Source organism: Pogonomyrmex barbatus, unplaced genomic scaffold, assembly GCF_055798465.1.
Source record: "Pogonomyrmex barbatus isolate J1 unplaced genomic scaffold, ASM5579846v1 scaffold5, whole genome shotgun sequence".
In the NCBI taxonomy this organism is placed as follows: domain Eukaryota; kingdom Metazoa; phylum Arthropoda; class Insecta; order Hymenoptera; family Formicidae; genus Pogonomyrmex; species Pogonomyrmex barbatus.
Genome location: NW_028297149.1, coordinates 1,585,150 through 1,598,388, shown reverse-complemented (window position 1 = coordinate 1,598,388; position 13,239 = coordinate 1,585,150). Strand labels below are relative to the sequence as shown.

Sequence of the window (13,239 nt, the reverse complement as noted above, 5' to 3'; positions counted from 1 at the left end):
AAATTGATCCTCTTAGGCTGTCTGGCAAGCATTATGAAGTTTATATACAAATGAGGAAGAATTAGGAATATTCAATTTGTTGTAAATCCCACGGGAATCCATCGATAGACAGATCTACAAGGTTTGTTCCAAGAAGCGGTTCTAAGCCCACTACTCTATTCTATATACTAATAAAATAACAAAGGATTGTCCGAATATATGATCAGTGCAGTTTGCCGATGATGTGGCTATATACACACAAGAAGAAATAGAACAGATAAATAAAGATAGATTTTGCAGATCATAGAAGCTGCACATATGCTCAGTAAGACTTGAAAATTTGGGTCTAGACCTGGAACCAAGAAAAATGGTTCTAATAAAATTCAACAAGGCAAGGATATGTGATAGAAATATATATAGTGCTAAAAAGAACACAGATTAAAAATGCTAGAAGACGAAATTTTTTTGAATAAGAATGGATAATAAACTGGACTTTCATTCACAAGTCAATGTGGTAAGGAGTAAGGTTTTCAAGACTAACAACATGCTAAAGTATATTAACAAAAGCAAACGAGAAATGGAGGTGAACACAGCCTTACTTCTCTATAAGAGTTTAGTCAGATCTAGTGTTGATTACGGATTATTTACATATTTTCCCAGAAAAAAGTCAATGCATTAAAATTGAAAGGGCACAGTATGCAAGTATAAAAACAGCTATGGGATATAAGAATAGCACGCCTAATAATGTTATAATAACAGAAGCTAAGGTCATGTTACTGCAAGATCGAGCAGGTATGTTGGTAAAGAATTTCATGCTGAAAAATATGATTTATGGTAACCAAGAAATGAAAGATAAGATAATAGAGTTAATTAACAAAGAAAACTATGTCAGATATAGAAATCCGAGATTCAGGAAGAGTTGCATAGTAACAGCATGGGAAAGGGTTAGATGGCTAAAGGACAAAGTGGACACAAAAAAAAATATGAGATTTTTAACACGGGATATGAAGAGAGTTCTATTAATATAGAGATAGATATCTTTACGGACAGAAGATGGGGCAAGAGGATCAAGAAAGAAGATTAATTAAAATATATTATTGAAATATATAATTTGACTAAGGTGGACTGGCAGCTTAATGTTTATAGCTACAACTTGGCATCAATTATTGATATCAAATCTTTTATATAAATTTTATACATTATTACAATCATTTGAGTTGGCAATGTGAAAACAAAATTTTCTTTCTTAAAGAATTAAGGCTAGTATCATTTGGATCAGAATAAGAACATAAGATTATAACTTTGCGCCCGTTATTGATATCAAATTTATATAAATTTATATAAATGATATTATTTGAGTTGAGTTGGTAATGTGGAAACAAATTTTTTTTGTTATTTAATTAAAGTACCATGTAGGATAGGCAGACTCTTCAATGAATATAAAGATCACAAAGATATTAGCACTTAGATTTTATTTTTTAGTTTGATCACAATCAGAATTGAGTTAGATATAACAATTTCGTAACATAATTTTTTTTTAAAGAATTAAAATTACTATCACATAGATTAGAATAAAAAAATTCTTCACTGAAGATACAGAGATACATACCACTTAGATTCTATTTCTTTAAAATAAAAGATATTGTCAGTTAAATTGTATCTTTTAACTTGGTACAAGTTTCTTTTTTTTTTTTTTTTTTCAAGCGTGCCCCTGTATTTGACACCCTTTTTTTATCTTTTTTAAAAAGGTAAATTTTTAATGATATATTATTTATTACAATTTTTATACACAAAGTTAACAACTTATTGTAATATGATAAATATTATCATTATGTAAAACCTAATAATTCTGAAAAAGAATTAAAGCTACTATCACTTGGGTTATAGAATAACAAGATTTCAATGGGAATACAAAAATACGAATCATTAATTGATTTACATTTTTTAAAAGCAATTGTACATTTAACTTTTGAGGTAATGAAACTATAATGGAATTATAACTTAGCGCTACTTTTTTAATATCAAATCTTTTATAAACGATATACATTGGGGTTGAATATTAGATACTATTTGAATTTAATAAGATTGTGATGTAACACTTGGGTTTAAATAAGAAAACTCTTAAATGCAAAGATATGTACTTACAAGGAGATGATCCTGATTGTAAAATTCTAAATTCTAATGGGAGCCATAGCCTATTCGAAGGAAGAGATTGGATATGATAACATGGTAAAATGGTTTATGTAAATGAGCTTTGATTTCTGAGAAAATTGCAAGTTGGCCGTCCGATCAGCTGTGGTAAGTACTAGAACCGTACATCAGTAGAAAAGTGGCGTAGCTGAGCAGCCTAAGGTGCGCGGTACTTTTTTCGTGCGGCCGACGCGAGTTCAAATTCACGCAGTAAATTTTTTTTTTTAAGTAAACATTATATTTTTAATATAATTAAGTTAACATTATTTTTTAATACATTAATTTTTTAAAATTTTATTTTTTTAAGCTAAAATATTAATCATCGCCCAATTTTCGTTATAAATAATAATAAATAATAAGAATTTAAAAAATTTTAATTATTTATTATTATTCATAAGGAAAATTGTGCAACGATTAATATTTTAGCTTAAAAAAAATAAATTAAAAAAATTAATTATTAAAAAATATAACGTTTACTTAAAAAAAAAATTGACACTGCGGGAATTCGAACTCGCGTCGGTCGCATGGAAAAAGCACTTCAGCTACGCCGCTTTTCTGTCTACTGATGCACGGCAATACTTATATCATAGCTGATCAGGCGCCCAACTTTACTTACAATTTTCTCAGAAACCAAAGCCCATTCACATAAACCATTTTACCGTATTACTACACCTAATCCCTTCCTTCAAATAGGCTATGGTTCATCCTATTTGGAATTTTACAATCGAGATCATCTCCTTGTTAGATTTTCTATATTATTTCTATACGCACAACGAGAGTAAATAGAATAGAGAACGAAAGAACAAGCAAGATAACATATTTGCTCTTTTTCCACGCGTCCGACTAGCAGTCGACGATGTTGTTGAGTTTCGCGGCGAGTTTGACAATTCCTGATAGTTCGTTTCGGAATGTAAGTAATAGTTTATTTCCGAGTGTAAGTGATGTTTATGCGCCATAATCTATTATCTTGTAGGTAAGTTCTAAGAAGCAATATGAGCAATATGACTGTCATTTTGAATGCATGTATCTTTCATTGTATTGTATTTTTACGTATGTATATATTTGTGGTATTTAATATTTAATATTTTTAATATTTTTCGTTAATTTACTTAAGATTTAAAGTATCTCAAGATGTTGCTTTACAATTTTTTTCTGAATATCCTAAAAATGTATGATGATACATGTAATTTTAGTACAAGTGCAATATGTTTTTTTATACTTTTATTAATACAGTTTCATTGAAAAGATAATTCAGTTTTATCAATAATTATTAAATATATCTTTTTGATATATTGTTTAAACAAATATATTAAACCATAATAAGATCAAAAGATGACAAGAAAAATCTATATAGACCATAGTATCTGAACATTTCTAGCTTTGATTTCCGGAAAAAAGCACAAATACATAAGTAAAAGGATAATATCAAAATGACAGTATTTATATTGCTTCTTAGAACCTATCTGCAAAATAAGAGATTATTGCGCACAAACATCAATCACTTACATTCCAAAACAAATTATCACCAACTGTCAAACTCGCCGCGAAATTCAGCGATATCGTCGACCGCCAATCAGATGCGCGAAAAAAGAGCAACAAGCATGCTATCTCGTTCACTCTTTTGTTTTCTATTTTCTTACTCTTGTTATGCATATTTATTATCAATCAATCAGAATTAATAATATAAGGAGTAGAGACTGTAGTTAGAGATACATAACCAATTTTACACGAAACATATTGTACTCTGCCCGCCAATGATTCACTAGATCCTACAATAACTTTGACTTATCGGTCTGATGATCCGCTGAATCGATAAGATTAATAATGATAAATACGCGCTTATCGAAAGGGACATATTAGTAGTAATCTAGAAACATTTAAAAGTACATGAATTATGATTGCAAGTAATTGTACAAAAAAAATACTCGATAGGATGATACAGGATGATGACATAACATGTTTGTTGTCCTTTCCGTCATCTAGAACATTTTATTTATATACATTTAAGTATAAACGTGCAGAATAAAATATGCAAGATAGAATTAAAAACATAAAAAGTACACCGAGATTAAAGCTAATCTATATTGATAAAATAAATATTAATTGATTAACTTATCCGTCATTGTTTAAAGCAAATGATTTAATTAAATTCAATTCTTTTCTTATACCATACACAGCAAAAATTTTTTAATAATTTACGCCAAGAAAATATTACAAATGTGACAAAAATTATTAACAGTTAGTTGCGAAGTAGATATATATACTTAGCACAGACAAATATTAGTATATGATGTTTTTAAAGAAGAAATTATTTAAGAAGGTGTATATTTCATTAAAGAAAACAACGGATTTAATTGTGATACTATTTTTTGATAAATATCTTCATATCTAACTATCTTTACTGGATAACAAATTTATAATACCAGAAGGTATTTCAGCTATTGCAAACATGTTACAATATGGTGCTATTATCATAAATTATTAAAACATTCATTATTTTAATCCTCCGAGTATCCTTACTCTTTAGACATATAGTGTATAATTTTCTAACTGTTGTAAAATATTTCAAATTATTCATTTTTTAAAGCGAAAGTCATTATCTTATCGACTCTATGGATTATCGACTCGACGGATAAATCAGGCCGATAAGTCAGAACTACTGTAAGATCGAGCAAATCATTGACGGACAGTGTCCATTGGATTTACTTAGGCTCAGTAGCGCCTCTCGTGACAGAAATTGCAACCGTACATGAGTGACGATAATAACGACGTTTCTTAAGGTAAAAATTTCTAAATCGAATTTTGCGTAACAATATCTCCGCTCGTAGAGTAATAGAAAAATAAAAATACATTTATTATATAAGTCAAACTCAAACTATTGATCAAGCCTATTTAGAGCTTGAGATCCGATTATTGAGGTCCAATAATTTCGGATGTTCGCATCTCGCCGATTCGCGTAAAGTAGTGTTCTCACGGTAGTATTCTTCGTTGACACCTGAGACACTACTGTGTCTCCTGATTATTAAATACAAATTTTACTATCAAACTTTCTGTTATCTTTATAATTATTGTAAAAAAATTTATGTTATAACACACATATATAATACACGCGTGTGTGCATACATACGTATATGCACACATAGATGTACATATACAAACACATATACGCGTCACGCATACATATATACAACATAACAAAATTCCAATAATTGTATAATATAAAATTTAATAAAGCAGTATTATTGTTGTAATCAATTGGTGTTATCAATTACATACACATAAAATGAGCAAACTTACAAATTGACATTTCTTCAATCTTGGAAGCATTTTGTTTCCAACCAGAAGATCTTAAAGGTTTTGGAGGCTTCTTTATGCTTTCCATGAGTAATTCTCTTAAGGTACTTTCCTTCTGTAATGGTCGTAGTCGTCTCTCTGAAGCCTGAACAAGATAATAACAAATGGTTTTCTTTTCGAATTAATAAAGACCTTATATATAATCATCAAATTATCAAAAAATAAGAATATTTCATTGTTAAATTCATGTACAGCAAAGCTTGCGTGGAACAGTAATCAGATAGTGGCTTTGTATATATAAAAATTCTTAGAAAATTCTTAGAAAATTCTTAGAAAATTCTTAGAAAATGAATAAAATATGTTTTATATTGGAGTGAAAGATTTTAACAGAGAATATAAACATAAAATACAAAATATTATCAAAATAAAAATATGTTTAAAAATTAGAAGCTTATTGCTACAGACTTAAAATATCCTTAAGGAACATATCCTTAACAACAACAACATATCCTTAAAATTAACTTTTTTTAAATCTGAGTGCATAAAATATTATGTAATATACTTTAAACTATTAACTAACACAAAGTAATCGCTACTACTGCTATGATATTCATATTTTTAAATTCGGATTGTATTAATGAAATAATAATTGATCAATATCACAGGGTGTTGAGAACCTAAAATATCTCAAAAAAATATAAATTTAATAGAAAAGTGTTTCGAATAAAAGTTGTAGGATTTAAAAAGATTCACTGATTTACTGATCTTATCTGTTTGATCTCGGATGGCGTTGCCAAAGTCAGGTCAAAGTCACATCAATTTTTTTTAAATGGAACTCCCTTCTTTATTGCATATTCTTGTAGTTTTTTCAAAATACTATAATAATATTTTTCTATTAAGTGTTTTCTGAGTTAAAAGATTTGAATTTGATATGCAATTTGACATAAAACATAAAATATTTCTATTCATTTTTTAGCATCTATATCTTAAAAACTTTTATGCAGAATAATGAGATGAATCAATTGATATAAAGAATATACATAGTTGTCATTTAAAAAAAAAATGAAAATTTGCAATATCCAACAATATATCTTTTTAAAAAAATAACTATGTATTTTCTTTTATTTTGTGCATAAAAGTATTAAGATATGGTTCATTCAAATATCTCAAAAAATTTCATTTCAAAAAAATAAATAATTTACGAGATATTTTATATTTTATGTCAAATTGCATATCAAATTCAAGCCTCATAACTCAAAAAATATTTAATAAAGAAATACCTTATTATAGTATTTTGAAAAGTTCTCAAGATAAGCTAGAATATGCAAAAATAGGGAATTCCATTTTAAAAAATCAATATGACCTTGACCTGACCTTGGCGACGCCACCTCAAGTCAAACTGATAAGATTAGTAAATAAATCTTTTTAAAATTTACAATTTTCGAAACAATTTATTGTAACATTTCTATTTTTTTAGATATTCAAGGATCTCGAGGGATCTTTTTGAGACATCCTGTATAAAAATGGTTTTATATGTATATTAACATGTCTCAATGATGATGGCATATTTTTTCTTTCAATGCTATAACTTCAAATCAGTTTTTTTGGTCTTTTGATACACTATGCGTAGCAATAAAGTGCCTTATGCATCCTTACTCTATTGTGTCCTTATTCTATCTAAAAATGTTGTAAACTTGAATTATAAAATTTATATAAAAACTTCAAACTCGATTTTCTCGCAAATTCTTGAAAGTTGCATCAAATAACTTTATCATATATTAGAGTGTAAACATAATACAACGCACTTCAAACTCGATAAAATCCGAAAGAACAATCTTTGATGTTCTCCTTGTTAGTAATGTTTTTATTTTCAAAGATATTTTTATTTAGCATCTTTTGTTTTGTTGATTCTTTTAATTAAATTTTCATTCCACTTGAATATATCTTGTTATCCCCATCTCTAATAATTTTTTCGAATGTGTTACAGAGTATCACATATCTTTCCTAATAAATTTATAGTTTTATAATCATGTTACAATATCTAAGCCATTTCATTAAAATATAATATAATTGATATTAAATATAATATTATTGATATCAAAGCAAAATAATGAAAAAGTTATGAAAAATTAGTATGTTAATTTCATTTAAAGTAACACTAGTAACAAAGATTATATCAACATCATAGGAAAAATAAATTCAATGATATAATCGTTATTATATAATTTTATAATCAGCTAAAACATGTAAATTTGATTATATTTATGAATATAATATAATATATATAATAAATGAATATAATTTGATTATATTTATGAATATATTCAAAATCAAACTTTTATTTACATTATCTTACGTATAAATAACCTTTTCAAAAAAAGATAAAAAAAGGATGTCAAGTATAATGGACGCTTGAAAAAAGAAGAAACTATTGTGCTAAGTTAAAAAATAGAATCTAATTGACAATATCTTTTATTTTAAAAAATAGAATCTGAGTGGTACATATCTCTGTATCTTCATTGAAGAATCTTTTTACTCTAACCCATATGGTAGTAGTTTTAATTTAAAAAAAAAATTATATTACGAAACTGCCATATCTAACTCAATTTTAGCTGTGATCAAACTAAAAAATAAAAGGTAAGTGCTAGTATCTTTGTGATCTTTGTATTCATTGAAGAATCTTTCTATTCTAACTCAAATGGTACTAGCTTTAATTAAAAAACAAAAAAAAATTGTTTTCACATAGCCAACTCGACTCAAATAATATCATTTGTATAAAAGATTTAATATCAATAATTGTGCCAAGTATAATTCTACTAAAAATTGCGTTATTCTACTAAACCCAAGTGATATGTATTAAAAAATAAAATCTAGCTGGCAATATCTTTTATTTTAAGAAAATAAAACCTAAGTGGTACGTATCTTTGTAACTTCATTGAAGAGTTTTTCTAACCTACGTGGTAGTAGTTTTAATTCTTTAAAAAAAATTTGAATTTTCAATAAAAAATCTTCCTATTCTGACTCAAATGATAATAACCTTAATGATATTAGCCTTAATTATATTAGCCTTAATTCTTTAAAAAAGAAAATTTTATTTCCACATTGCCAATTCAAATGATTGTAATAATGTGTAAAATTTGTATAAAAGATTGATTGATTTGATATCAATTGGCGCCAAGTTATAGTCCTATAAACATTGAGCTACATGTCTACCTTATTCAAATTATGTATTTCAATTATATAAAAGATTTGATATACCACTATTTTAAAAAAATAAAATTTAAAAAAAAATAAAATCCAAGTAGTAGCATCTTTAATTTAAAAATAATAAAAACCAAATTATATGTTATATTATATATCTTTCTGTCCATTTAAGACTCTTCTTTTTCTAATCCAAGTATTAGTAATTATTTAGCTTTAAAGCTAAATATTGATTCGCAAAATCCTACACACAATTCTACAGTGACCCTGACTTATCAGTCTAATGATCCGCTGGATTGATAAGATTAATATGATAAGATTAAATGACATCTCGCGACAAAAATTGCAACAAAGGCGACGATAACGACGACAATGACGTTTCTTAAGTAAAAATTTCCAGATTGGACTTTGATTCTTAATATCTCTGCTCGTAGAGTACATAAGAAAAAAAAAAATAAAATCACTTTTGTCATACAAATCATATCCAAACTATCGATTGAACCTACTTAGAACTTGATCGATTCAACTGTTAATGATATCTGATAATCTCGGGCGCTTGCATCTCGCCGACTCGTCTAAAGTCACACGGTAATGTTCTTGGTTGACTTGACACCCGAGACATCACCTGTCTCCTGATAAAACACTATGCATGTATAAAAAAAAATTTGAATTTTCAATGAAAAATCTTCCTATTTTGACCCAAATAGATAATAGCCTTAATGATATTAGTCTTAATTATACTAGCCTTAATTCTTTAAAAAAGAAAATTTTGTTTCCACATTGTCAACTCAAATGATTGTAATAATGTATAAAATTTGTATAAAAAATTATATATATGTATATGTGTGTACACACACACACACACACACACGCGCCCGCGCGCGCGCGCCCGCACGTCCGCACATTATACTTAAACATACCCAGAATTTTTTTTTCAGTGAGGTAAAAGGTAAAAAGTTTATTAATTTTGTTAACATATAAATAGCAATTTTTTGCATTAATGAATTGCTTTGGCGAATATTTTAAAGCTTAGAATATCTCCATATTTTTAATTTTGAATAAGAAAAATTAAATTTTTTTTTGGATATTATAACTTTAATTTTATTTTAATTCTGTTTATTTCTGTCTTTAAATTTTGGAGGTGATTTGAATCTTCCAATATCATATATAAGCAAATATTTATATTCAACAATACTTGAAAGCTTTTAAAAGTCTTTTATGGTTTTCCAAAAATTTTCTTATTGTTTCTATTAATAGTTTCTAACAAAAGCATTACGAATGTAATTTTTTTTTTATTTCTAACTCATCCTAGTAAATTTGACAATTGAATAAATAACGATTCATTATTTCTTGGGTAATGGTAACTACTTGTTTTTCAGAATCAATAACAACAACTGTTTTTTCATTTGACGAGTTAATTTTAAAATGTAATTTTCCAATGCTGTATATTGTGTCAGACTGATAATTAAATAAGCAGAATATAAATATAAGTTGCTTAGATTTAATTTACTTGCATCATATTTGTGTATGTTCACAAATCTTGCCTTTTTCAAAGGTGGTCGACTCCGAATAAATTCAAGAATGATAGCATGAGCATCCTTCCTTGATGGCGTAGGTGGTGTTTTTCTGAGATGATATCGTCTTTCTCTAATGTCATTCATTAAACTCTCATATGGTGTTAACTTGTAGTCTGGAAGACTTCCTTGTTCGCGCGATAATGTACGAGAGCTCATGTTAGCTTCTACTTTTTTCAATTTGACTCCTCGTCTCAGTTCGCTAATAACTTGAACCCAAAATCTAGCCTGATAATATAATTGAAAATATTTTGATGTTACAATAGACATATACTTGTTTAAAATATGTGTTTGTGTTTATATTATAATATAGTAGAGTATCTTTGTATGTTAAAACAAGATAATATTTAATAAAAAATAGCAGTAAAAAGTAATATTCTATAAAATCTTTATATCTTTTGATCTTTATATAATATCTAATATCTTTTTCATTATCAGATTAATAATAAATTTCTATAACTATCTTTCTTTTGCATAGTTAATTAATAAAAAGAAGGGAGGGTGTGCGTCACGGCGGGGCCCGACCAGTCCCCCACGAACCAGTCGTGAAAACTCATAATTATTTTGCGAAAAATACCACCTCAGCCAGGAATCGAACCTGAATCTCCTACTTACCGGACAGGCATCTTGTCCTTTCGACTACCGAGGCATGTGATGATATTTATCGCAAATAACACGTCAACAATATAATGATACACATATATACGTATATTACAATATACATATATACATGTATTCTCTCGAATCCCCACGACCGATACTCCAGAGAGATGATGGTCCTATTCTCTCGATAAATGGAGATCGGACTGTAGCGGCGACACCCTCCAACGCCATTGGCAAATATACAAATAATCCTCCTGAAGCGCGACAGGAGAGATTACATCAAGCATGGCTCAAGCCCCTGTTAATTAACCATGCTCTTTAAAAGATAAATAAAATTTTAGTAATATAAAATAATTTTTTTGTTTTCATAAATCATTTATATAAATATTAATGTAAATTCAATTATTATGCTGCATGCAACATTAACATTTATCACGCTCAATACATAGTATTTATATCATTAATTATAGAAGAGAGATATACTACTTAAAACTGAAGTTAATAATTACAAATAAAACAAATAATAGTAATATTATTGGTATAAACGTACTTGTATAGCCCTCCAAATTCTAATGTCCGTCTACAAAAATAAATAGTCAACAGTCAATAGATCTTAAAAGCTATATGTAATTATTATAAACAACAAGTCATTTATGTTGCTTTCATACATTTTATACATTTGTTTCTTTCTTGAAGAAAATAGGCAAGCAAATGTATTCTTCAAGACAGAAAATTGACGATATTTTTCTTACCATGGATTTTTTAATAGGCTATCAACAGTTTTTTGAAATACTTACACGATAAAGTTTTTAATTAATCAGGAAAACTTACCCAATCATTGAAATCTAATGTGTCAATATTTTGCAGTGAAGTCGAACTACGATCAATATTACATGGACTAATCAAATCTTGTTTGTCAACAACTATTTTCTCTAGAAATTGAGAAAGATTAAGAGCTTCCTCTACAAATGTTTGTATCACATTCCGGTAATAATTATCAACATCTTCATGTGAATTTTGTATGTGTCTTGCACATATCTAAAATGCAAGCAAAAAATTTATATTTCTTAAATCATTTCTTAAAATCCTTAATGTTACTTTAGAGTTCATGTACATAATTGTTATAGAAAAAATATTCCTTTTTTTCAATTATTCTTTTGACAAAACTTTCTGACTTATAGTAAATGATTTACTATTTTCTTATAATAACATTACTAACTTAACATCTTAATAAAATAAGCTGCAAGGAGCCTATCACAATTGTCCAGAAATGATTTCCTTGAGATATGTTGTTAAATAAAAATCTAATGCCCGATTCCACCACCATAGATTAAGTTTAGTCTCAGTTTATTTTAAGAATTAGAAAAAGATGAAGAGCAAGTTAAACCGAGATTAAAGTAAATCTATGTTGGGATCAGGTATTAGAGACATATCTTTTATATTAGTCTAATTAAAGATTTAAGATGATGCTAAAGAGATGAATTCTGATGAAAGCATATACACATCTGTACATATTTAACATACATAGAAACATTTAGATATAAATATATACATTTCTATATATATAAACATATTTTTATGTCACTTTTTTGTATCACATTAGGTATCTAAATGTAACCTAATTCTAAGAACTCAATGTTGTTTCTGCATGTAGTCTTCTAGTTTACATGCAGAACATAGTTTGTTTGTAATATCAGTTTTATAGATACAGGCTGCAAAATTATATAAAGTAATCGATGTGACTTAACAGTTCTACATACCATATTAAAGTACTAAATAATTAAAGTACTAAAAGAAACTAAATTAAAAAAGTATTTCATGTTTTTGAAATCATATATTAGGCACATATTAATGCGTAAACTTTAATTGAAAAAAGATTTCCAAATCTATAAAATATAGAAAATTAATATAGAAATAAACTGCCCCAGAAAAAAGTTTATACCTAATTATATATAATTATATATAATTTAGATCTAATTATATATGTATGTAATTATGTATGTAAATTATATATGTAATTTTGACCTAATCTAATTATATATAAATAGATAAAATTGTTTATGATTATGTATGAACAGTTCAAATTATGCATATTTACGACAAGATTATGGTTGCATTCCGATATTGACTGCTAGTATTGAAAATCTATAATATATGTGACATAAAATACCTTTACAGAAAATAAATGAAAAACAAATGAAAAACTGAAAAAAATAAGAGAAAGTAAAACATTTTTTATCTCATATCATCGCATGTTTCTAAAACCAGTCTCCCATCCATTTAGGGATCCTGCTCGATGTCGCTTAAACCTCTATTGGGTATTGGGATAAAACCTGCTACTGAAATGACCAAATAAGTAATTACAGGATCTCGGCTTAAAATATGATAGATTTAGTTA

The 13,239-nt window shown here is 27.4% G+C and overlaps 1 protein-coding gene across 9 annotated transcripts in view; it reads right to left on the bottom strand.

Moving 5' to 3' along the window:
• Positions 1 to 13,239, bottom strand: part of spir (spire type actin nucleation factor) — a 217,165-nt gene that overhangs the window by 196,108 nt on the left and 7,818 nt on the right. For 7 of the 9 annotated variants that reach the window (XR_016140380.1, XR_016140379.1, XM_089081615.1 and 4 more), the window contains 4 exons: positions 11,673 to 11,879; positions 11,392 to 11,421; positions 10,179 to 10,466; positions 5,467 to 5,608 (listed from right to left, as the gene is read on the bottom strand). Coding sequence is in view for 7 of the 9 variants with exons in the window: in XM_089081615.1 (XP_088937741.1) it covers positions 5,467 to 5,608; positions 10,179 to 10,466; positions 11,392 to 11,421; positions 11,673 to 11,879 (667 nt within the window). In the remaining 2 variants the exon portion in view is untranslated. The remainder of the gene's footprint in view (positions 1 to 5,466; positions 5,609 to 10,178; positions 10,467 to 11,391; positions 11,422 to 11,672; positions 11,880 to 13,239) is intronic. The other 2 variants (XM_089081612.1, XM_089081613.1) reach the window with 2 other exon arrangements.